General features: G+C 42.5%; 1 protein-coding gene and 1 long non-coding RNA gene across 2 annotated transcripts; both read right to left on the bottom strand.

Annotated features, from left to right (window-relative positions):
• Positions 1 to 1,043: 1,043 nt before the first annotated feature.
• LOC122879643 lies at positions 1,044 to 3,091 on the bottom strand. The gene is made up of 3 exons (XR_006378748.1): positions 2,869 to 3,091; positions 2,588 to 2,665; positions 1,044 to 2,152 (listed from the first exon to the last, which is right to left on the bottom strand). It is a non-coding gene; the product is annotated as an uncharacterized LOC122879643 (long non-coding RNA).
• Positions 3,092 to 13,867: 10,776 nt separating this feature from the next.
• On the bottom strand, positions 13,868 to 24,143 carry bmp16 (bone morphogenetic protein 16). The gene is made up of 3 exons (XM_044204030.1): positions 23,482 to 24,143; positions 17,441 to 17,814; positions 13,868 to 16,443 (listed from the first exon to the last, which is right to left on the bottom strand). Exons 2-3 carry the CDS (start codon positions 17,805 to 17,807, stop codon positions 15,398 to 15,400), a joined length of 1,413 nt encoding a protein of 470 aa, XP_044059965.1. The 5' UTR covers positions 17,808 to 17,814; positions 23,482 to 24,143; the 3' UTR covers positions 13,868 to 15,397.
• Positions 24,144 to 26,200: the final 2,057 nt, after the last annotated feature.

The following is a 26,200-nucleotide window of genomic DNA, read 5'->3' as shown; positions in this document are numbered from 1 at the left end:
CTTCATGGATTAAACATTTCAAATACAAAAAGTAATAACTGACCTGGCTTTCAGTGGGTGGTGTCATGTCAACAGTTTTATAGGCATCACTTTTATAATGATGGTCTATGGGGGAAAATTCTTTTTGGGCCGCAGGGGATTTTTTCATTGCAATACTGCAAATTGGCAGCAAGGCTGAATGGCAACATTGTATCCTGCTCTTTTAATACATCTATGGTCTCTGCTCTGATCCCTGGTGTCTGCCCTCTGGCAGTCTCATATTACGTAAGACCCATCTTCTTGAGATTGACAATCAACCAAAAATGACAAATGACAAACCTGTGACTATGACACTTGTTAGCTCGGTTGCCAACAAAACAATAAGTCCACACAGTTTATTCAAAAGACCTATTTGTACCATAAACTCCTGTCTCATAACTGTCAGCAAACTAAACCATTTTGTGGCGCAGTTTATACTCAAACAAAGGAGGTTAAATAAAAGTGGATGGTGCAACACAGCTAATAAGCTATGATAGGTTCCTCCATTTTGAAATCTCCATCTCTCTGTTCCCTCAGAGGTCAGCATTGTCAAGACATCTTGCTATTGGTCAACAGCACAAATTCATGGGGCAATTATCACCAAGGTTGACCTTGCGATTCCATTGGAATTCATATATTTTGCTGGGAAATTTTGCCGTTTTAAATGCTGGTGTGAGCAGGACTTTATACCGTTACCTCAGCTGCACATCTACTCTAATACATGGAGATCATGATGCTGCTTTTTGGAATATCTACTTTATCATCATGGCCTAATTGCTCTTTTCAGAATCAGAATCAGAAATACTTTGCTACAGCAGCTCACTATCACGTCAGTGCACACAGGAATAGAAGTACTAAGCAAAAAATACAATACACTATAATACAGGTCAGAAAATAAATTAAGTACCAAGCGGGTTAAGTATAAAATAAAATAAATGTGAAGTACAAAGTGGGTTTACCAGTTGATGATAATAATACGGTATAAGGTAATAATGCATGAATTGTCAAGTTTGGTGTAGCTTATTTATAATGAGACAGAGGATATTGCACAGCAGTAATAGAGGTATGAATAAATATCAATAAATAGGGAATTTAAGTATATTGCCCAGGGGTATTAACACAGGAACTATTGCACAATTATGTCAAGTACTGCATAGATGACATGATCAATGTCCCATTTAATGACTTAGGGTCATACAGACTACACTTAGAGGGAGGAGTTAAAGAGTTTGATGGCCACAGGCAGGAATGACTTCCTGTGGCGCTCTGTGGTGCATTTTGGGGGGATGAGTCTTCCGCTGAAGGTACTCCTTTGTTTGACCAGCACGTCATGGAGTGGGTGGGAGACACTTTCCAAGATGGTATGTAGTTTGGCTAGCATCCTCCTCTCTGACACCACCGCCAGCATCTTTCTTTTCCTGTTCTTGGTCATATTTTGCTTCCTCCTCTCCATCTGCCTTTTCCTCCCTCTCCCATCTGGACCACACAACACCTCAGGTCAATCCCTCCCAGCCTGTCAATATATATAAAAATAACCTGTTGCAGGATTCAGGCCCCTGTGCTGACAGCTCAAGGCTGTTCTCAGACTTGTGTTTGTTTGCGTGCATGTCTGTGTATATTTGTGTGCTTTAGAGGGAAGAACAGATGCTCTTGTAGCTTCAGGCTTGGTTTTCTCATTCTGGCTACAAACAGACCTGTGATTTATGTTATTGTGCTGTTGCTTTGGCCAAAACAAGACTGGAAGAGGGATGAGGGGACAGAGGGACGGACGGAAGGGCCGCTGGACAGAGGAAAGTGTTGATTGCTCAATGTGGCTTGGAAAGACCCTGAGATGTTAACTGCTGGTCCAGGCTTGATCACTGCTGGTAAACATTACCAATGTAAATGTGAAACATTGGTAAGTGAACTCCAAAATGGGAATGCAGTGCGCTTGTTTCCCGAAAAAAAGTGGCACTCCAGTGGTGAAAAAAAGCGAAGAATCATCTCATGTCTTGATGATTTTGGTGAATTTGACTTACAGCTAATAGACTAACAAACCTATGGTTCAGCATGAAGCCCTCATCGGAGCATATATGATAGCAGTAAGCTCTCCCTCATGCAGTCAACACGAAAACAATTGCAGGCACCTGTACACCTGTGAGAACATCCAAAAGGCAGGAAAAAGAAAGAAAGAAAAAAGGAAAAATAATAAAAAGAACAAAGTTAAATCAAACAAAAAGGAGATAAAATAATTCTGTAAAGTGTCATTATCTGTTCAACTTGTTATTTAATTATACTACCAGTTGTTGAATTAGAATATGAACTGATGATTCATTCTGCCTAGCAGCTGTTGCACAAATTATGGGACTGTGGCCGTTTCAAACATGTAATCCTCTTTGACTGACATTTCAATAGCCCATAGTTGACTGATTTTTATGAACGTTAATACAAACAGCAACTTTTTGTAGTTGCACACTGGCCAGACAATGATTTTCATGTCTGATTTGCTGTTTCTGCTGGTTTTCCTTATATTCTTGGTATTTTGCCGATGGCTTTATAGTGTGTATATCTGTATAATGGATATACTCACTCTTCCTCCTCCTGTGGTTACCATTGTCTGTGATTTAATGGAGTCAACCCTCTGAGCCTTCGGTTCCTGAGCTGCTTCCTAAATAAATTAATTCAAATGGAGTGTGAGGGATGTTTATATAACATGTTTTTGGTATTTCCATGCTGTGACCAAACCACAATTAGAATGTCTCTCTCTCTCCCAATAAAACATAATACTATTTCATATTAAGTAAGAATTTTGTAACAAATTTCTCTCAATTCTATTGCCAGACATCTTCAAAACAAGTATAATATGGACACCTGCTGTAGTGCTCACTGTTATTACAACAGGCTTTGTTGATGTCCCGTAAGCACCCAGATGGAAATGCTCCATGGCCTCTTGTTGGCTTCGCATCTCTTCCTTCCTACTAGCTGTTGTCACAATCTGCCAAATGTGAGGTACATAGCATCCACACACACTACACACACTCACACACTCTCGCACACATACTCACACAATGATCTTGACTCAGACCAAGTTTTGGGAATCTGCGGGACCATGTGGCGGTTTGTTTTTATTTAAAAAGGGTACATGCTTCCAGTAAACCACCTTTCTCGGCTTGACATCTGGTTGATGGTGAAATTGTCTGTAAAAGCTGGATTTTAAATTAAAGTAAAGTTTGTGTTTTAGTACAGCCAGAGGCTGACATTAAAAACAGAGAGGGGAGTTTTACAGCAGGCCATGAAGAATATTGTGTTTCAACAAAAACATTACTTTTAGAGCGGCCAGCCACAAACAGCCAGTTGTACCTGGCAACAGATTATTCTCTAAGCTCCACCCCCCTTAGTTACTGTTGCTACGCCTGTCAAGCTTTATGTTATATTCAATTCAATTCAATTCAATTTTATTTATATAACGCCAATTCATAACAGAATTTATCTCATTGCACTTTTCAAATCCAATAAGTCGGACAGAGCCGCTAACGTTAGCCTAAGCTCTATAATACTACACAGTGGATACGCCAGTCGTGAATGTTTTTCTAATGTAACCTGTACCTCCACACAGGGGTGATTCCAGGTTTTTTTAAATGAGGTGGCACAGGGGGAACCAAGAACCAGTAAGGGGGGGTCCATGGGAAATCAGAAATAAATCCAGCATTTAAAATTGGCTTAGAAAACATTGGGCAAGATTTCCATGGTCTTGTGCAATGCTCTGTGCACTAATATAGGTGGAATTACATGAAAAGCAAGAGCCTGAAAATCGTTTTGAATTGAACAACTGTTTTACATGGATAGGACAACACAATTTTGTTCTACTAAATAAAAAACATCACATAGGCATTAATTCTTCATTTAACTTATTTTATTTTCAATACAAAAATTGCAGCGTGTGTGTCTTGGGAGCTTTTGAAGCTGTTAGACCCACAAGGGTCATCTTTACTAGGGCAATTGAGGTTTCAGTAGCATTCCTTGCACTAAACTGATTCTCAAAAATACGGAACAAAGTGCATCCTGTAAACGAATTTGCGAATCCTACTATGGCAAAGGCATGACCCGCCCTACTGGCACCCCTTTAGACATGTTAGTTAATTCATGTTAATTAATGGTTAGTTAATGATGTGCTCCTTGGCGTTGGAAGTAATACTGTAAGCTAGTTAGTATGGTGATATGGCTAATGATTGCAGCTGACATTAGATCAGACAAACACACTAATCCATTCATTACACTTCTGCTCTTGTGTTTCTGGTTTTGGAAAGGCTAAAAAAACATGCCACCCTCCAAACTCTTGCATATACACAATTTACTACAAACTCACGCTTCAATATGTGGAGAAATCAACGGATTTAACTTCACATTTTATATGTATGTATATTTTGATATTATTGATTAATTGAAGCACTTGCTGTATACAGCTCAGTAATTCATGTTTTTTTAATCATATGTAATATTGTTGTGCCTGCATTGTGTTACATGAAGCTGTCATATGAAAAGGTGGGGTGGTCACTAATGCAAAAAACTGCAAAATTCTGCAATTCAGTGGTGGATTCTTTCCCCACTTTTTACAAGTAGCATGCTGGACATCACTGAATTGTTCTTTTCAAGAACTGTTTACATTTCAGAGTTTTTGGGCGTGCCAATGAAGCTTTCTTGAGATATCATGCAGTTTGTTTAAAAATGTGCAGTATTCAGTCCAAATTTGTGGTTTTAGATTGGCATTCCTGTGGTCCCTCAAGAGTCTCAGCTCATCTCTTCATTTTCAGCCCACCAGTGGAGATTAGAGGGTATATATCAGTCTTTCCATCGCTTTGTCTTCATGCTGTTCCCACCCTTCCTCCCTTTGGAGTTACAACTGAGTGCTGCTGGAAACAAGCTCATAGCTAAAGGGGAAAGGAACGGAGGAAACCCTTTTCCTCCAAACCAGGCCAATGCTTTCTTCCCAATGGGTGCATAATGATGATGTGAACAGAGTTAGGAGGCATGTCGTCCCTTACCTTCACTTGCAGAGGGTGTTTAATGTAACACACATTATCAAGTCTTAAATAAACAACTCTCTGGGAAGGTGGGAGTGTTAATGCTACAGCACTCCATAGGAAGCACATATGAGCTGACATACTATGCATACTGTGAATTCATCATCAAGCTCCATCTCATGTTTCATGTTGTCCATTTAGTTAAAAAGACACAAAAGAGACAAACCATAACATTGGGTATTCATACCCAACATATTCCTTCATTATGATCAACGTAGACGGTGTAGTTTGTTCCTCTCATTTCAAAACAGCAAAGTATAGTGTAAACAAGGAACCACATCCCCGAGCATGCTTAGTGTGAAAAGTCCTCCAAACTACGACAACATTTTTTTTTCACACTACATCTGCAGGATAGCATTGTTTGTCAGTACCTTCCAAAACTGTTACAAATGACCATTACGAAAGTGTATCACATGACTGTTTTCTGATCTGCAATTTAGGTTTAATTAGGTATAGGCAACTGCAACTACTTTCTCACAGTTAGGAAAAGGTTAAGCTGATCAAAGAATCTCCACTCAATTCTACTTACACGCTTGTCCTGGACATTTCTATCATATCATGTTTTTTGTTGTTCTGAGTACCTTTAAGACTTTTTGTCCATATTGGGTCAAGTTAAGTTGAGCTTAACAGTTTATTCTTGATCTAGGGAACACCAGTTTACAAAACAACCTCCACTCAAGGACCATTTACTCACTTGATTGAGGTTACAGGAAGGTCAAGGTAATTGTTAAAAGAAAGCAACGCTGACAGTTCGCAGGAGAGAAGTTGCAAACAGTGGCTTCCTTCCAGTGTCAAAGTCACATGCTTTGTTGACTCAAACATCCATCCTTACCTAAGAGAGTTTTTGGCACTAAAAAGGGGTCAGTATGCTTCACCCAAAGTGCTTGTTGGATTGTCAAAGAACGTCTGAATCCACCTGCTCCCACACCTTTCTGACATTGGACATTGGGTGGGCTACGTTTGGCAATTTCTGTAACTTTCCAAAAGTGACAATCCGACGATACTCATGCCCACTTCACACAACGATTGTCCACTAGTGTACAGGGGTGAGAAAGTAAGCAGGTTTTGAACTTGTCTCTCAAGCTGTCACTCTTCACACAACTGCTTCCATCACCTTTCATGTGAACAGACAAGTGTAACACCATGAATGTCTTTGAGGAAAAAAGTGTGCGCATTCTCATTTGAAACATTATCATGTCTGGCCTACAAACACCTCAGATTCAACTTACTTTCAAGCATACCCTGACCTTTACATGTCATGCTATTTCTGACAGACAACAGTCATTATTCACACAGCGGTCCTCAGGAAAACATAAACATAGGTTGTTAGGGCGTATTCACATTACAGCGGTGAGAGAGAGCTACTCTTCAGAGATCTAAAATGTATCTGTAGTCACTGAGTTTTCATTCCTAGATGACAGTGGAGTTCTCTGGCAAAGTGGCATAAGCAAATCAGGCTACACAGACGGTATTTGCTAATAAAAATAAAACAACACCCGCCTTACCTTTAAACTAAAAGGTCATTGAGAGAACAAACAGAACAGACAAACCACAAAAAGGGGGATGAGGGTGGAGGAAGGAGAGGTGATGAGCAGGGGAGGGGAGGTGGAGGAAAGAAAATGTGAGATCAGGCCCAAATCTGTGGGGAAGCGGTAGCTTGGGCCGGACGAGTTCACAGATGTTTTAAAGTGCTAATCTAATCTTTATGCCAGGCCTTCCCCCTCCTCTCTCTTTCTTTCTTTCTCCTCTCCCAGTCAGTTTTTTTTCTTTTCCTCCTTTTGCTTTTTTGGAGGGAGGTTGGACAGACTGCGGCCTGTGTTAATGCATCTCAGGAGCATCATGTACTGCTGCAGCTCGGTGATGGGCCCTAGTTATTCATGCGCCTGTTATCAGCCCTGTTTTGAGACTCAGACACGTGCAATTGCAATGAAGGAGTCTGGAACTGAGAAAAAGTACAATGAAAAATAACCTTGCACAAATCTGCCTACAAGAAAGGACGAAAGGGAGGTAAAGTAACAAGGTGGGGAGAGAGGGGGGTTGGCTTTTCTTTTTTAAGAATATCACCCATGGTGATCGTTCATCAAGTTCAATGACCTTCCTTTTTTTACATTCTGACACCTTATTGGTCCACAGACTTTGCCTGTTATTTAAGCTCTGCCAAAAGTGTGTTGCGTTGGTGTTATATGGCTCTGATACAGGATGAAGGGGGATTACACTGACCTCTCATGTTTGTGAAACTAATAAATTTAAAGCCCCACAACTCATTTCCTCCCCTTGTCACTCTTTTTCCTCTTGCTTTTTCTGCCTTCCTCCCTCGTGTTGCACCGATAGGAGGGAGACTTTCTGTCAGACAGTGGCTACATTGAAATACACTGACAGCTCCCTCAGATTCAGCGGATGTACTTGCACAGAAGTTAATCTCACTCCGCAGAATTTAACAGCAAACCCAAATCCTGTGGTTTAAGCCTCTTCCTCCTGACACGCGAGACAAGAAACAAAGAGGCCACTCCCAGAAAAATCCCCCAGGTCACAAAACCTGGAAATACAGCCAGAGATTAGAGGTATATGTGGAAGTGTGAGAAGAAATATCACACTGAATCATTTTTCTGCATGAGGATATGTGTTATTAATTACGTATAGTTTACATCCACATTGTGATTGTCACTTAATTTGTTTCACTTTACTTTTCAGTTTATTTTTTCACTTCTCAAAGTGATTTATTGCAATCAGTGGATGTGATTCCTTGTTGTTGATCCTTGACAGGGCATTCCTACCAGTGACTCCTGGTTGCCGACCACATAGCACTTTGAATGTGCAAGTCATAAAATACACCACGATGAGTCCAACCTGGCAACCGCCACCAAACCTCCAATCCCTCGCATCCTTCTGTTGCTCTCTCCCCTTCGCCCCTGCCCTTCTATTTCTCTCCCTTTTCCTCTGTGTGCTGCTAAACATCTGGAGAAGAGCGATATCCTCGAAGTAAACAGACCAACAGCTGTCCACCAGCTCCTCTTATTCCCCTTGCCATCTCTCTCTTCCTTCATCACTTGATTCCTCCTTATATTTCTCTCTCCTTTTTTAGAGGCTGTGTGACAGTTTCTGTTTCAGTCATCCTGTCCCCTCCTCTCTGTTTGTTATTTGTCTGTTGGCTCATCAACAGGTAACCATCAGTGATGGATGTGCTTGTGCCTGCTGTTACCCTGCTGGTCTGGGCCTTGTGATGTGAGTGATGGAGGACATTGAGGACACAGATTGAGTGATGGTTTCAGTTAAAGGCTGATTGCACTGAAATAGTTTCCTGGGAGTTTGACAGAGCCACACAAACTGAAAGGATAATTCCAGTTTTACTGCATTTTGTAGTTTTGACTATCATTTCAGTCATTAATAATAACATTGTACTCACCAAGTTAATTGCTGAGAGCTGGGAATATGGTGACATTGTTAAAAAGTCTGATGGGACAGTCAGACAGGTTTTAAACAAATGCATAGGGGCCCATTTCACAAAGCGAGTGGGCACAAATGATTGTATGGCGTTTATTTTGATTAGTAAAACGTGTCAACATGAGTGAGAGTTGCAAATTGCAGCTTGCATATGTTGCAACTTTGGTGTAACTGGTTCCAGCTTAGCCAAACTTATTTGGAAGAAATAATGAAGGCTAATGACGTTATAAACATCCATCACAGTTTACAGACCGACTTCCTGGTTCAACTTTGACCTACTGTACTGCAGTTGTGTCGCTTTTTGCGTTTTGCCAGACTGTTGGCTTGTTTACCGGACCCATCATGTTTCTTACCCTGTCAGACAACCCAAGTTGTAATGAACCAGAAATAACTTCAACTTTAATGTTGGCTGTTCCAGGGGAAAAGGGAAATGTCCAAATCATAGATAAGAGTCCAAATCTCTGTCTCCATCCTCAGCACAGGTCTAATTAAAACTGAACTTGAGAACATCTACTCCCTCTTCTCCACTCCTGTGATATCTTACCCTGAACGCATGCCTCGAGTGTCGAAAGCAAATCAGAGGCGGTGAGAGAAGGTAGGAATAGCAGAGAGGGGGGAAGGAATGAATGCAATTTCCATTCAAGCAGGGACAGCGTGAGACACCTGTAAAAACATCATTTTTCATCGTTGAGCTGTAAGGGAATGGGAGGAGGTAGGATGGCGACGAGATGAAAACATAAATGAAGAGATGGACAGAAGAGAAAGAAAAAGAGTGAATGTGCATGGTATACAGACTGTTGTTGGTTCATTCACTGGTTAAACTGGTATCACTTTTGATTAAGATATTATCTGGTACTTTCATAAATATTCAGGTGACTGACAAGGATGAATTTAGGACAGCAGCTGGTCCTTATGCAACCTCTGCACTGCTACATCAAACACACATGCACACAGAGAAAAATAGGTGTACACTCACAGAGGCAGACGTACTCAGCAGCTCTCCCCGACTTCAGGGGTCGGGGTTCTGGCTCGTGACATGCCTGCTTCCGGTCGGCCTGTCCGACGTTTCAACGTGCTGCACCTGCCTCACTCTGCGACCCAGAGGTCCAGTTTTGCTCGTTCAGTTTCAGCATGAGTCTGTCTTTGAAGCTCAGAGGCGAAACCCAAGACCCTCGCTATCTGTTTTATGTGTTCCAGACTGAAACCACCAACTCAGCAGCAGCACACAACTGGTAGATACATCCACATCTGCTACAGTGATTTGGGACACTATCATTATATTGTGTGACACACTATATGTATCAAACTGCAATTTAGTGTACTTAAGGGGTTAGCATGATTGAAAACTGTTTCTGATTTCCAAAAGGGAATCTTTTGCAGCCATTAAGGGTCTGTGACCGCGGCAGTATAAGTGATGCCCTGGTACTTCTGCTGCTGGTATATCACTGTCATCTTGGCTTTCATTTATCGTTGCTGTTTAAAAAAAACTGCCGGCACACACTGTTTGTAGCTGTGTCTCTTTGCCAAACCTGCACATTTTCACAAATAGAACTGATGTTTTCTCAGAAATATATGGAAAACGTTTTGGAACAAAAGAAGACATTTGAAGAATAGCCAACAGGGTTTCCAAATTTCTAAGCCATTCTGTCTAAAAATGCTTGTATTTTAGCTTGTACACATATGGTCAAATTCAGAGTTTATTCAATCATCATTATTAAATAGAAAAATGTATAACTATCACTGGTGCCAATTCAATACATGCTTTAGACAGGTATCATTTAATGTTTCATATGTACAGTGGGTGGGCTGCACAGTTGACCCAGCAGTGAGTCCAACAGTCTAGCAGGGAGGTGGGAGTACTGTAGTTTCCATGGACCAGGCAGTTAGGGAGGAGGCTGTCAGTCTGCGAGGGACACCAGGGAAGAATGAGGCTGTCTCTGTCTGTGGCTCACCTCAGCTCTGTCAGAGTGGGCGTAAAGAGTGGCAGGCCAGTCATCATGGACTCTGTCTATACTCAGATTGCACTGCAGTGAACCAGGAAGCAATGCATGCTGACATCGCTCATGTTGAACAGTTGTTACTGGATAATGTAATAATATGATACTAAATGACTGAGCATGAAATTCACTCAGCATGAAATTCTCATCATCAGTACAAGATGAACAACTGCATTTCAAAATATTTGGTTCTCAGATAAAAACTCTATATAAGTAAAATGCTGATATGCTGTTATGTCCCCTAAAGATAAAGATAATGCATTTGAGTAAACTGATGTTACAATCTGAGTTTACATTAGGTCACTTTTGGATTATGGGTCAATTTTGGATGAATTCAGCAACTATAGCGACGTGTTTTGTTCCCAACTGAGACAAAGTGTTTTAAATTTGCTATAGCCCTGAGCCTTAGACCAGCTCAATCTCCACAGCAACGGCAGCCGAGGCTCATGGGTATGGTAGTATTTAGCACCATCTGTGATGCCAAACTAACGGAGAAAACATGATTTCTCAGAAAAGATGTTGAAATAATTAAAACTGGTGGCCGTAATTCATATGATCATCAACATAACCTAAACTACAGGATCGTTTTCCAGGAGACTTGCATTTTTGTGTTGAGTAACATTGACAAGATCATTAAAAAATAAAATCTGAAATGGGAATTCAGAGTGGGGAACTTTTCTTTGGTAGAGAGTCAAAAATTTCTCTGGACTCTGTGGACCTCAGTATTTCTAAAATATTGGCTAGGGCTCTGGCTGCACCATTTTTGTGAACCGTACTCTGGTTGTAATTATCTAAAAATCCCTGATAGACCACGTCTATCTCTGTGTAATGTGAGGCGTTTGCACTCCCTCCTGCTCTCCTAGTGCTTATCTGGTGTACATCACAGATAAACCCAGACACCTGGTCAGAAGCGCGGCCATGTGTCCATACAGCATAATCACTAGGAGTAACCCTCCACGGCTTCTCCGTTGCCCTCTGCATGATTTATGGACTGAGGGAAGGTGTTCCTCAGGGCTGACTGGGTCAAGGCTGCTGCTACCCAGCCTCAGACAGACTCCACAGCTGACAAGATAAGCCTGGTCATATCCTGTCTTTGTGCTCCCCAACCTCACCCTTAAGAATTCATAACCAGAGCACCTGTGAGAGGATGAACATGTTTCAAAGCTGTGTCTCACTGTTCCACTGGACAGTACACTAACCCCCAAACAAAACAAGGAAGTAAGAAACTGAAGTATGCTGCCTTCGACACAATCACTGCAATTTTAAAGACTGAAGATGTTAAAGGGACATTCTGGTTTCATACAACCTGCTGGGTCTCATTTTTGTAGTTTTGGCAATCATTCCTGTCAGTAAAATCTAAAATCTAAAACTACAATTTTTCCGTGTTTTAACAAACTACAGTTTTTCCTTTATGTAAAGCACCAGAACAGGGAAATTTATCTCACATATCATTGAATTATTTTTAACAATACAACCAGGAGCACATGATAGTGTATGAACTAACAGGTTGGGACTTACTTAATAATCACTCCACGCACTTCATCATGAGGGACAAATGGGCCGTTTAACACCTGTTCCTAATCTAGCACCTGCGAAAAGAAGGCGGTTTGGAAGCGAAAACTGTGTAAGGATGGGCAGGTGATTGACAAATAGGCTGAGATAAAAGCGAGGCTAAAGAAGCTGTGAATTGCAAAGGGGATGCTGAAGGATAGGAGAGATAGATGAGTCAGGAAAGATAGAATAAGGAATGGATTCTAGGTGAAAGAGTGAGTAGGGGGTCATGGAGGAAAAAGGCCAGAGGTTATCACTCAACCACTAAGTGAACCATGATGTGTTACAGCCCATGAGATGAAATGTACTGACACTGACCCAAAGAGTTATCTACAAGACAACAGCCGAGGCCCATCTGTGTGCACATCATGATATCATTTGACTCATCTGCCTCTTTTACACTTTCTTTGTTTTTCTCTGTTTTTCTCCACACACACACACACACACACACACACACACACACACACACACACACACACACACACACACACACACACCTACCAGTGTACTCCTGACAACTGTTGGGAGGTGAAATATGCAGGGGAAGGAAGTTTAGAGAGTTCCAGCTCTGGGCAGTTACTTTTCATGCTAAAATGGCAGCTTACAGTCCAGCTGTGTGGCAAAATATATATATAACGAAACAGAGTTAAAAAAAAAACTATGCAGGCAGTTGTATGTAGAGTTCATTTGCAAAAACAGATAAAAGCCATTCTTAAAATGAATAAACCAACACCAATTTGATTGATATTCCCTTGAGTGCACAATAAAAAAAACATGATTTAGGACAATAAATAAAAACAGAAATGAACCCTTCATATGCAGGCCTTCATCCCCAAATCAGAGTACAGAGCAGCATTCAACAGATGGACATCCAGTGCAGACAATCACCAAAGCATTATGATTAAACGTCCACAAACAATTCTCCCATTCCTCAAACCACACAAACAAGCCAAAGTGACTGGGTGCAATGAATTTACCGGCAGTGCTGCTCCACATAGTATCAGGCCAGCACTGAGATGGTAATACTTTCACCTGTAACCACTTGGATGCACGAGGATCAGAGGAGTCTGTGTGTCTTTTTTTCCACCTTTTTTAAATCTACCACCACATAATCTAATGAATATGAAAATACAATATTAGAACAGCATTTTATGATTAATTATCTGCAGTTCTGTATTTAAAATCAAACCTTAATTCATCAAAATCAAAATAGCAAAAATTCTGGTAATCCTGGGAAGAGAGTGATATCTGGCAAGAAATCTCAAATCCTTCTGGGATTTCTCCCTCAATTAAAAAGAGAGGAAGGGGATACCAGGTTAGTACATTTTTATTCTGATTGTTTACATTCTGATGTAGTCTGTAGTATCCCAATTACTGTATGTTAATGGGTTACGTACAGCACTTCTTTCTGCTCTCTATCTCGCACAAACTTCACACTTGTGTGTTTGGCATGAAACCAAATCACATCTTGCCCCCTCCCCTCACAGGTTGTGGGCTTCACTTACCTGTAAGCTGCAGTGAGCTGGTCCATCTGGAGGTGGATGAGAGGGCAGGGTCCTCCCCTCAAACATGTAGGAATGTGGAGGTCAAAGACGTTGCTGAGTTGGTTTGACCCCATGATTGAGGAATGACCTGCTGCCAAGTGTGCAACCTTTTGCTCCTCTTCATCTACCTTTTCTTTTTCTCTTCCTGTCTTTCTGCCTCCATGTGTGATATCTGGGATCAGAAACATGTGTGCACTGTTCACGGGTGGTAGTGTGAAGTGGCTTTGCATGCAAAAGAAAATTCACGTGACAGTTGTGCTGTTTGCTTTGTTTATTAGAGGTATATTGTCAAACATTTTACAAGCTGTTGCTTAAATGTTTCCATTTAGAGAGAAAAATGCAACACTGAAAAACATTTACTAAGCTCAGAAGAGAACACTTTTAAAGCCCCTGTTTGAAAGGCACTAAAGTCCCAGTTTTAATGTCAGTCTTCCTTTTTTTCTTGACACATGCAGACACAACGAGCAAAGACACCTGTTGATACACACTTCAGTAGCTACAATACATAGAGCTTTCGATTGACTTGTTAGTTGAGCTTTTAAAGGCAACACCACTTATGTCTGCTATCACGTGTTGTACACCAAAATGTGTGCAATGATAAGGTAGGAAGTTTAAGTAACACAGACTGTTAATTCAATACACTGAACATTTGTACGGATGTAAAGCTACCATAACTTACTGGAGGGCAGTTTCAGTTTGCTGTATGCTCTGTTGAGTGCAGGTATCTTAAATATTTTCGAGATTAAATACACCATATTGCTGCTATATAAATACATAATGTGTCTTTTAAGTTAGAATCGCCATTCAGTGGAATTATGTAGAATCACAAGACAACATCACTTGGATTTTCTTCACGTCTGCAAAAGGAATGTACAAAAAAAGTCTCTTTTTTTAAATAATAGTGATAGTTGTACATTCAAACAATAGCATAATAGTTCCTCAGCATTATTGTTGTGGTTTTAAATAGCTTGTGATGTAGGGGTGCTTGTAAGCGACAGTCTGTCATTACATTAACGTTCAGAAAAACGGATGCATCCTACTTCTTGGTTCAAATACTGCAGAAACAACACTGTCCCACAAAGTTTAGATGCCGTGCTAGTGACCTTGTCGTATTGCTAATGCTGTTGATCATCAGTAAGTCCATCAGGAAGCTACAGACTTCTGCTCCAGAGCGTAAAATGTATGTCCACAACTTGCCTGCACTGAATATTTACCATTTCGGCTGCACTCCACAACTGCTAAACACATGCATGTGCTTGTCAGACAATCTTGTGAGATGAGTGGCAAACACTTGAATATAGTATAGACACCTTCTGATGTTAAAGCGCTGGCTTCTCATGTGAGAGCCTGTCAGTTGATGGTGTAAACAGCTGCATCATTGCTAAATGGGAAAACGTGAAAAGCATTTCCTGACAGTTTACTTGTGTTGACCATATTTCTGCTTGCACTTCTTCCTCTGCCTTATTGTCTAATCATTTATCCTGCTGTGTGGCAGATTATGTCTATTACTCTCACTCTTTTTCTTTCTCTTTCTTTGTCTGACCCTTTTTTCTTGCTCCTGATAATGATGATTTAGCTGCTATATGCATTCCCTTCTCCCTCCTCTCCACTCATCCTTCTTATGCTGCTACATTTGTCTCTTTCAGTCTCTAAGTCTGTTTGCAGTTAGCTGGCTTCTGCAGTCTCTTCTTCCAAACATCTGCCTTTTCATGCTTGTGTCTTTCTCCTATTCCCTCGATGCTCCTCCGTCCATGTCTGGCTTTCTCTGGGTGAGTGCTCGGGCCCACTATCGGCAGCCGCAACCCTCCACCACCATGTCCTGGTAATTCTTCAGCACTACTCGGTCTTGAGGGTCCAGGTAGAGCAGGGCGATGGGGCTGAGGGAGGTCGGGACACAGCATGCCCGAGGCACTGCTCCATTCACAGAGTTTACCAGAGTTTGCACCATGGCGTGGCTAGATGAGTTCATGTGGTCAGCCAGAGGAAAGCGACACTCTCCCAGGCAGAAGAAGGCGTCATAGCCGCTGGGTGCAATGATCCACTTGTGCCAGCCAACATCGTTGAAATCTACATATAGAGGATGACGGCGGCATCTGTTTCGAGAAAGGCGTTTCAGTTTTGCAGCACGACCACCATTTCTTTTCACCCTTCCACTTTCGCGCCAACTGACCACACCTTTATCACCCCCCCAGCCTGGCACTGTATACCCCGTTTTTTTGGCCCTCCCCCAGGCTTGGTCTCTATTGCGGCCCTTGCTGCTGCTCCTGGCCCTCTCTTTTGTCCCTTTTCTCCCTCTCATCTTCTGGCCACCACCGGGGGTCCTCCTGCCATGTTTGACTAAGGGCTCTCCACGCCCGTCATGACTGTAAGTCACCAAGAGGGGTCTCTCCTGGGCCCAGCTGTGCTCGTCCTGACCCACGGACCTGCACACCCTCAGGTGCCCCTCTTTGGGTTTCTCTACTTGGGCAGTGAGTGAGGTGGTGTTGTTCTCAGGTCTGACCTCCAGGAGGAAGCCCAGGCTGCCAGTCCCAGCAAGGGCCTGATGGAGGAGCTCTGTATTTAGGCTAAAAGCCTCCCAGAAACCACTTGCTTTATGATTGCGGAGGCCAGTGGTGAGTAACCTTGTCTCCAGCAGGGTGGGCCCAGGGTCCTCATGGTGCTCAGAGAGGTATAGGTTTAGTCTATGGGCCCCAGGGCCCAGGGAGGCTCTGTCACTGCGGAGGAGCCGAAGCTCAGCGGAAAGCACCCTCTCATCCTGAGGGATGGAGGAAATATTGAAGGAGATGTGAACCCTCTTTTGATCCTCTGCTATAGGACTGTCTCCAAGGGGCTCTAAGAGAAAGAGGAAAACAGACAAGAGCGTTTGGGAGTTTAGTGTGGTTTAAACTTTATTTACACTCAGCAAGACACATACAGACACTGGCTACATTAGTCAGATTTGTGATTTGCCAGACCTTTCTTGAATGATCTCAAAAGCAGGAAAATTGCCAAACAATCTACCAATATCAGCAAATAACATAAGTTACTAGGGTAGAAAGCTAAGGGGGTAGCTCATGTTGACACTGTAAATTCCAACTTTTACTCTTTGCTAAGAGATATTAAATTCCCCAAGTAAACTCCAAGCATTCATTTGTACCTAGATGTGGTGGTACTTTAAATTTAAAAAGTAAAGGTGCACCTGGCCTAGAGTTCGTATGGTTGAGTGAAGTACTGTACTTCTTTTGTAATTTTTTTGTCTTCTCCTCTTTTATGTTTGTGAACAGTAGTACACAGTAGTATTTATTGTATCAGAATCAAGTTGCCCCGGGGCCCCTGCTTAGTTTGTTACCACAAAGTAACAAAAGATAAGTAGCATCCCAGAACTGGTTGCACTGGAATTAATGGGAACTTGGAGGTGACTGGGTACTTACACAGAGGGCGGTAGGTGGGGGATCAGTAAGGGCCCCAACAGCAAATGTTTGCTGTTGGGGCCCCCTAACAGGTTAATCCAGCCATGATCAGAACTGCAGTGCAGAGTCCAAGACAAAATCCCCTTCAGTATGATATATATCTAAGCATGCTCTCTCTGAAAGAAGACTTTAGGATTGTGACAACCTGTCTTATCTAAGAGTGCACAGATGGATCTTACTTAGTGTTTAAATGGTGAGTCATAAATAGGATCTTTATACTTCATCTGTGGCTGATAAAAAAATTCATAACAGAATGCATAAGCAGCTTACCTGAAACAAAAGTCAAAGGCCAAACTCAACTCAAACAATTACAATTCAAATATTTTACATTCAATAAAATAGATTGACATCATGCCTTCATGATGTGCCAGTGAGCTTACCATTGTGGTGAAAGCTGCGTACGGTGTTAGCCTGCTGGATGTGCTGGCTGGGGAAGCTAAATGAAGGGTCCTCCACTAGATGGTACTGCTGCTGGTGGAAGCGGTAAAGATCCAGGAGGTACCGCGGCACCGGCACTCCAGGCCGAGGGTCGGGCTGAGACTGCAGGCCCAGCCGGCTCAGGAGGAGACTCTGGATGGTCTGAGCCAGACTGGGCTTCAGGAGGGAACCAGCTAGTGGGGGTGAAAAGGAGGAAGGCATGGGGGACACCCTGCCATGGTCGATCTTACTGGTGTCTCCACCCTGGCGACCAGACGAGGCTTGAGGTAGCAGCAGGACCATGAGGAGCAAGAGGTTAGCTGGGAACATGGTGGACCTGGAGGGAGATATGAAGGTGAGGAGAGATGATGGGAGGACAGGTGTGGTGGAGAAAAGAAGAGAAGAAGTGGTAAATAGAAGAAAGGGGACAAAAAACAGAAGCAAACTAAATATCAAGAGAAAAACTTGTGAAGGCAGGTTGTGCAACACTTGTTACTCCTTTTAAATTGAGAAATTTCTTTGAATTTACATGTTCATGCACAATATGAAATTTGCAAAAGAGATAGCCCCTTTGAGATGCTCCTGGACTCTGTATATCATGCTTATGTCTTTTCCTTCCTGGACACACTAGTTTCTCATTAGTCTTCAGCCTTCAAGTGGCATGTGTTCAAGAAATTTACTGTACACATATCCATATGAAGTTGTTTGCTTGTTACTCCTGGCTGTAGAAACAGCGCCACACTCTGTTAATTTATGGCGAGCCTCTTACCCCCAAGGCCCATATATCTCCTAGGACACCTAAGCAGGAGTAATTAAACAGTCTCTATCTGTAATTTAATCATGATGTGTGTTACTGTGTGGAGGAGATCATAGTGCTGTGTATGAAAGGCATCTAGCATTATTGAAAGGCTGTGGATGCCAGTGACATGTAATGGAGTTGTAGAGGCCTGTCACAGTGACAGATAACTAGATTTTTTTCTTTTCTCTTCCTTTTCAAATCACTGGAGAATCTGTATATTAAAACATTTAGTAGCTTTCTATAAGTGAGTGAAGAAGGCAGAAATATTTTTCATTTAAAAGCCTAATTAAATTGACCATTAAATTACAGGTATATTTACTTAAAATTGAAGGGTTTTACCTATAGCTGCCAAATCAGCCTTTTAGGTATTTTTTCCACTGAGAGTAATACAGGCCTGATTGAATGCTGCTTACATTACTGATATTAACAAACCTTCAACAAACCCTCAGAAAACATTCATATCTCAGATGTAGTTTTGTTATCTAATGTTGATCCCTGTACATGAACATCTGCCAGTTTAGGGTGAAATCAGGATTAAATCCTACATTTTGAATAGTGGAGATGGGAAGACGCTTTTGTTTACATTTGGATCAACTATGTTCAAAAGCATTACATTGCAGCAAACATTGCTCATTGACTTTGGACTTCTGCAGGCCAGGAGAATAATTGTTCTTCTAGAAGAATATGGACATATCTTCTATAGTAATGTGGAAAAAGGAAATTACAGTGTGTCTTGCTTTGGAGAGATTGATGTATTTTGTCAAAGGGAAAGAGAAGAGCTTTGCCCATATATAGAATTTCTGGAAAGTCACAATTCTGAATGATATGAAAACTATGAGCTATGTTTTTTTCCTTTGTAGGGTGTTTATATGCAACATGTTGACATTAAATTTCAAATAAGAATATTATTAAAACAAACTATGTTCAAAAGCTAGAATTAAATCCTGTTTTAAAGTTTGCCGATGCAGGCAAATGTGTCTGCCACATAATTTCATGTACTGTAGAACTTGTGTGTGCAATGCTTGTTTCACAGCCAAGGTTTGCAGAAAAAAATGAAAACTAAGGAGACACAAGAGACTGACGATCTGGTTTCATTAGTGCTTTGAGTGGAGAAACATTCAATAGAGGATGATAAAGGCCTGTTATTGAAAAAGTTCAAATAGAGTTTAGCTGTGCATGCAGTGATAATGATATGCTACTGGCAATCCATCCCTGCTCAACCAATCAGTGTGTTTTCAATAATGATAAGGTAAAATAATGCAGCTTTTGTGGTTTGCATGTTGTGTCCTCTTGAACCTCTGTTGGCTACCTAAAAATATCTTCTATGGGTTCTTCCAGAGAGAGAATTATTCGCACCTATGCAGGAGTGTATTTTGAGCTTCCCCCAAGTGTAGTATTGTGTTATGAATTCCCTGTCACAATGCTGATCTCCCCTTCTCCCCACATCCACCTGCTTCATGATGTTCAACTTATTTTCATGCTCTGTCTCGGCCTGCATCATTAATTCTGACCAAAACCCCACTGATGGGTTAGGGTTATGTCCTGGTGTGACTATTTTCAGTGCGGGAACACGACCACAGACAGTCACACAAGAGTCACACGATTACCACTACAACCTGGCTAACACCCTGCACCTCTGTAGTGCAGATGTTAATAACTGAGCCGGTAATTAGAAACCAGCAAGTTAAACGGCCCTGTTGACCTGAAGAGGTCGAGGTGAGGTGTAAAAGGGTCAGAGCAGAGGAGTAAAACCTGTTGACTAGTCAGAGACAAGATAAACTGAACTGCAAATGAACTAAAGTGCTACATAATAAAGTGGAATAGAATTGAATCATGTATGTACATTGTTGCCCTGGTTGACTAGACAAGTATATATGATCCTTTTTCAAAAGAAAGTGCACCTGAATTGCTGTCTATCACTTACTCTAAGAAGAACTCTATGTTTGCAGTTATCTCATTCCTTGTCTGAGCTCTCACATATCTCTCTCCTCTATCTCTTTATCTCATCTCTCTAAGGGACAGAGAATTGATTAAGCCCTCTACAGCGAGATAACAGAGGTGTTTATGGCTGAGTGAACACATAATAACTGTAATGACCACTAATCTTACCACACTGTCAGAAAATGGGTTAAAAGGAGGTCACAGGTGTGAAGGTGTGTATATTTGTATGCATGTGTGGTTGTGTATATGTGTGTTGTTCACGTGGTAGGCAGTTCAAAGGGCAGGCCTGGGAAAATAAGGCACGTCCAAGCGTGGGATTGTTGCTAGCTATCCATTAAACTCTTACAGCCCCACCCAGGGCTGTTTTACCTGAGGCAACGCAGCAGATGACAATTACAGATTAGACACTCTGCAGGACAGCCTCTCCCATGTACTGTGGAGGCTTGTAAAACAGATTAAGGACAACAACACCACCTCTCTCCTGTACTTTCCTCACCTACAAAACCACCCAGGTGAGTCTGAGGTTCAAAGGTTGAGTTGTCACACAACAGGGTGTGCCACAGCCTGTGCGAGGCAGAGAAACACAGACGAAAAGAGAGAAAGAGGCTGCGAGTGGACGGCAACTTGCCCTACATAACTTTGACATACATACAGATTCTCTGTTCTCTATGTTGTGACTGGTTCTATCTAATTTTAATCAGATCCAGGCCTAATGTGGCATGTTTATGTGTCATGTGCATCAGGACGCCACCCACCCTGATGTCGACTCATTTCAGTTAGCCGGAAAAACTGACATTTTTATGATCACACCCCCCCAGTTCCTGCTTTTTTGTCTGACTCTCCCTGCCTCAATGTACTCTGAACGTGGACTAATCAAATGTTCTTGGGGGATAAAGGAGGAAAGCTCTATGATGAATGGGTCAGAGATAAGGTGAGATGAAAGGTTGGGGCTCAGCAGCAGTATTTGTGCATCTTTTCCCATGTCTGCATGCATGCAGCTCGGCCTAATAGACATATTAGATGTGACATGACCCCCCGAGCAGACAGTAGCATGACCCTGGCGCGCGGCAGTCAAGTGTCATTGTCGGCCTGCCCCATGCCTTTCTGAACTCGCTGATTAAAAACCTCTGACCTCCGATGTCCGTTTCTTACTCCTGCTTTTGTCATGTTTCTCTCTCTGTCTCTCTTTTTATCTGTTTATTTCAAACCCTGCTCCCTTTCCCCTTCCTCCTTCCTCTTTGCATTCCTTGGACTTTGTCCTTTTGCTTTGTCCTCTATGTTGTCATACAGTATGTAACTGCTTTTCTCTTTTCTGTTTCCTCTCTCTTGATTAATCCATCAATTTCCCTCTCTTCCAGATTTTCCAGATCTTTCTCCTCAGTCTCTTGTTCTTTCTTGTTAAAAATATCTGTTTTTGTGCTTCTCTGCATCACCTTCCCATTCCCTATCTCCCTCTCTCCCTTTCCTTCTCTCCCATTAATGTTGCTCTTTTTTCCTAGGACTTAAATGAATGGTGTTTTTGCGGAAGAGTGCGGTTGACTGTTGCCGGGCCAGAGGGCCGGAGTGTCACAGCAGCCGGCTGATTTATCCACCGCCGCTGTCTTCATGTTACGCCTGGTCCCTCAACTTTCCCTTCCTGTTGTTCTTCCCGTGTTTCTTTTCCCAAATTCCTCCTCTCATTCTCCCTGATCTCCCCCCTCCTTCCAGCTCTCATTTTTCTATGCTGCCGTTTCATTCCTTCAGAACATGATACGTGCAGTGTACATGCCTGAGGTTAATTTCCTCGCTCTGAGCTTACTCAAATACCCCAAAAATATGTCATGTCGGATGGCCTCATGAGCCCAAATGTGATGTACAGTCTTCATATACACACTTGAGAACACTTCTGAGGATACATCTGTATTCACTGCCGCTCTTTTTCCACAGCAGCCCTTACACTGTGCCATATAAACTGAGCATTGCACGCCATAGTCTGTATAATTAACTGTGAGGTTATGACAGCACAATACTCCCCATGCTACTACTAACTAGTCATTAATGCATTACTTTGAGCTGTGGAGTTAATATATAATGGGAGGTGGGGTGAAAAATGTCCAAAACAGTTGCTAGTAGAGTTGTGGTTCTGCTCTCTGAGGCGTAACAGATGAAATCATTAGAACAATATTCCAGGTAGGCTGCTGTGTGGTTTTATTGGACTCTATTAGAACAGCTCTCTAATTCATCCCAGCTGGACTGATTAGCTGGCTAATGACCCAGACGTCAAACGTCCGTTTCTGTCACACACACACACACACGCACACACACGCACACACACATATGTCCATGCTAAGAGCAGTATAGAGTTCAAACACATGGTAACTGCCAGGCAGAGTGAGCACTTACACGTATGCCGCAACACAAGCCAAGATGTATAACTGTGGAGGAGCTGGGTTGTAAATATGTGAGATCAGTGGGAAATATATTTAGACACACACACGCACACACACACACAAACAAACAAACACACACACACACTGGTTTGGTTCAGTGGACATTCAGGAGTGGAGTAGACCCGGTGATTCCCTGCTTCCACAACATAACTGCTCTACCTGACTGATCAGGTATCACATCTACACACACTCAAACACACGCTCACACACTGTGTTTTGGCTTTGAGCAGAGCATCAACAGGTTGGCATGTATTTACAACTTGTTTCTTTCATCCTCTTGCTCCTTTTTTTCTTAGTTTACGTCCTCTTTCGTCTCAGCCTGTGATGCCCGGAGGTTTCAGTGTCACAAGTGCATTGTGGTTAACAGGAGGCCCCGCTGAGGCACAACACTGCACAAGCATCAATGGAAATACTGACATATCTAACCCGTGACTGCTGAAAGCTCAGAGACTGCTGTCGTCGTGTGTCTGACAGCTAAACCGATGTGAAATACAGAACAAAAACACACCTCTGCTTTTCACATTAAAGCTGCTGAGCGTTAACACTGAGGGCCAATTCATACTGTGTATGTTGCAGTGGTGGTGAGTTACGTTATGCTCTTTGAACTCATAATGGGCACATTATTCTCGGACAAGTTGCTCACCGGACAAGATTTTGATTGAGAAACACAGTGTGCCAGCGGTGCATGCATGTGCATGAGTGTGTGTGTGTGAGCGTTGTTCCCCAGAGTGACTAATGGTTTCAGCAGCACAGTTCCTGTGGCCTGTGACTTGACCGACAGACAGATGTGTACGTGTGTGTGTGTGTGTGTGCGTGAATGGGATGTAGTACTCACGTCCAGGTGTGGTGGGATGTATGCAGAGTCCATGGTTTATCCTTGAGCTCCAGTGTTATGATCCCTCGGCTCTCGCTCACGCTCCTTTGGACAGAATGGACAAAGTGGACTATTTGCCTCTTTTTCTCTCGTCTTCTCTCTCTTTTTTAACCTCTCTCAAGGTAACCAGTGCCTGTCTCTCCTATGTCTCCTATGTAAATGGACTGTAGTTAATGCTGCTCTCTCCATGTTTTTCTCCCCTCTTTCTGCTCTCTCACTCAGCTTCTCATCCTGTTGTCAGTGTCAGATATGCAAACTCTTAAAAACATCCACCGGCTTCCCCTCTGCCTGCTTGCCTGCCTGCCTGCCTGCCTGACCTCTGCTAGTAGGCAACTCCCTTTCTCTGTCGCCTGCACTTCCACCCCTGGTTGTTTAAAACACACTGGTATCGCCGTTGTGCATGGAAGCTGCAGGAGGAAAATTTGTTGTGTCTGTCTGTACTGTATCACCGGCAACAACTCCCTCTTGTTGCTAAACCTCTTTACTATGTCTCTCTCCCTTCCTCTCCACTCTGTTCCTCCCTTTTGTATCTCCTCCCCTTTTCCTCTCTCTCTCTTTCTCGCTCTCTCTCTCCCACACACACACACTTATTTTTTTGCTGTTTTTCTATGCTATACTAAATGCCCAGCTGGTAAACTCAGTTTAACTCTAATTGACTTTCCTGGCCACTAAGATCCTCCCAAATAGTGACGTCACTAAGACCGGCCCCAGCACATTCACAGGCTGTTATCTCTGTCTCTCTTTCTCTCTCTCTCTCACACACACACACATATGCACACACACACACACACACACACACACACACACACACACACACACACACACACACACACGCACACACAAACACACACGCACACAGACATACACAAACAAACAAATGACTACAAACACTGATCGACATTCTCACTCACAAACACACAATCGCATTAAAACAAAACCAAACAGACTCAAACACACAAGGATGTACTCACACACACACACACACACACACACACACACACACACACACACACACACACACACACACACACACGCATGCATGCATGCGACCTGTTCCAGATAACCCTAAGGTCAGGATACATAAGCAGACTAATTATTTTTCTCCTTTAACAAACTCACCTGCTGCTTTTCGTTGGCACCATTTTATGTTTCGGCCAACATGCTCGCAGACACTTGCTCCGTCATTATAAATACGAGGCCCCATGACACTGAATAAGAGCAAGCAGATTCAGTTACAAGACAAAGGTATGAATGGATGACTCATAACAGCTGCCATGAAGTCACCTCAGTTGAGTTTTGTGATTGGATGGAAGTAAACGTTGAGGTACAAAAAAAAGGAAAAAGCTGTACTTCACTATGGGTTGAAGCAAGGTGCATCTGTCCTTCCAGCGCAGAGCGGGTGGCGGGGTGAATTTGTATTCATGGGGTGGGCCCATGAGAAAACGTCTCTTTAGGATGCATCGTCTCACATATTAGATCTCATCTGGAAAATCACTTGCCCACGTGCCCCTGCTACTCCTCTCTGTCCCCTCCACTTGCTCTTCCCGTCCACTCTCATACAAACGCACAAAAAACTCACAGACCTCATTCATCCCGAGCCTGAGTAATTGTCCCAACGCAGAGCAACTTTACACACAAACACACACTCGCTCTGCTCTCGCAACACACACACATTTTCTTTTGGAAAATCTTTTATTTCATTATTGACCGTTGGGTTATTTCACAATCACATCAATGAATCGGAGGTGTAGTGAGTACTGAGCATGACCCTCAGCTGGGGTTAAAACCCTCATGTCACCATCTGTCCTTGAGTAAAGCACTGAACTCCAAACATAGCTCACCATCAACTTCACTACTAGGCAGTGTATTAGGTCTCTGGAGCTGGAGCCAGGAGATGATTAGCTTAGCTTAGCATAAAAACTAAAAGCCACTGCACCCTGTTGTTTGCCAAGAAAAAATTACAGAATGTAAATCACGATTTGTCATTTTTACATAACTGTTTGTTTATGGATAAAAAACCCCCAAGATATGCCGTGTGTTAATTACTGAGCTTTAGAGGTGATGAAAGGCATATATTTGAACTTTGAGCTAATCAGCTCCAGGCTCTAGCTTCATAATGCTCAGACATAACAATGGTATCAATCGTCTCATATAACTCTTGGAAATAAAGTGAATAAGTGTATTTCCCAAAACGTTTCTTGAACTATTCCTTTAAGAGAGCCAGCAGTTAGAAAGCTACAAATTTAACCCTATTCTACTCTGAAAATGCTGTCAGCTCCACTCAAATGGCTGATTCTAATACATTAAAATGATTACAAATCCTGTCTATTTTAATTACTGATGAATAACTTAGGTTCAGGAACAAATACCAGGTCTTGCTCTAATCTCATTTCCTGTGCCCACCTACAGTACATAGGTGTCTGACCCCCTTCCCCCTTCCATTTTTGTCAGTTTTTAACCTTCCCTCCCAAAGCCCCCCTTTTCCCCTCTTGTCCTTCTCTATCATTACAGGAACCACAGAGGGGAAGATGAAGCCATGAAGCCCTCCGCTCAGAGAGTCTCGCTAGCTACCAAACCTCCCAGCACATCATCAATCCCCATATGACCCTGTGTTTGTCCCCTTGTGCTCTACTCCATTTCACCCCACCTCCATCTCCACATTATCTGCCATTCCAATTAA

Source organism: Siniperca chuatsi, linkage group LG7, assembly GCF_020085105.1.
Source record: "Siniperca chuatsi isolate FFG_IHB_CAS linkage group LG7, ASM2008510v1, whole genome shotgun sequence".
NCBI classification, from domain to species: Eukaryota; Metazoa; Chordata; class Actinopteri; order Centrarchiformes; family Sinipercidae; genus Siniperca; species Siniperca chuatsi.
Note: the sequence above shows the minus strand (reverse complement) of the source record. Positions and strands in the feature narration are given on the sequence as shown.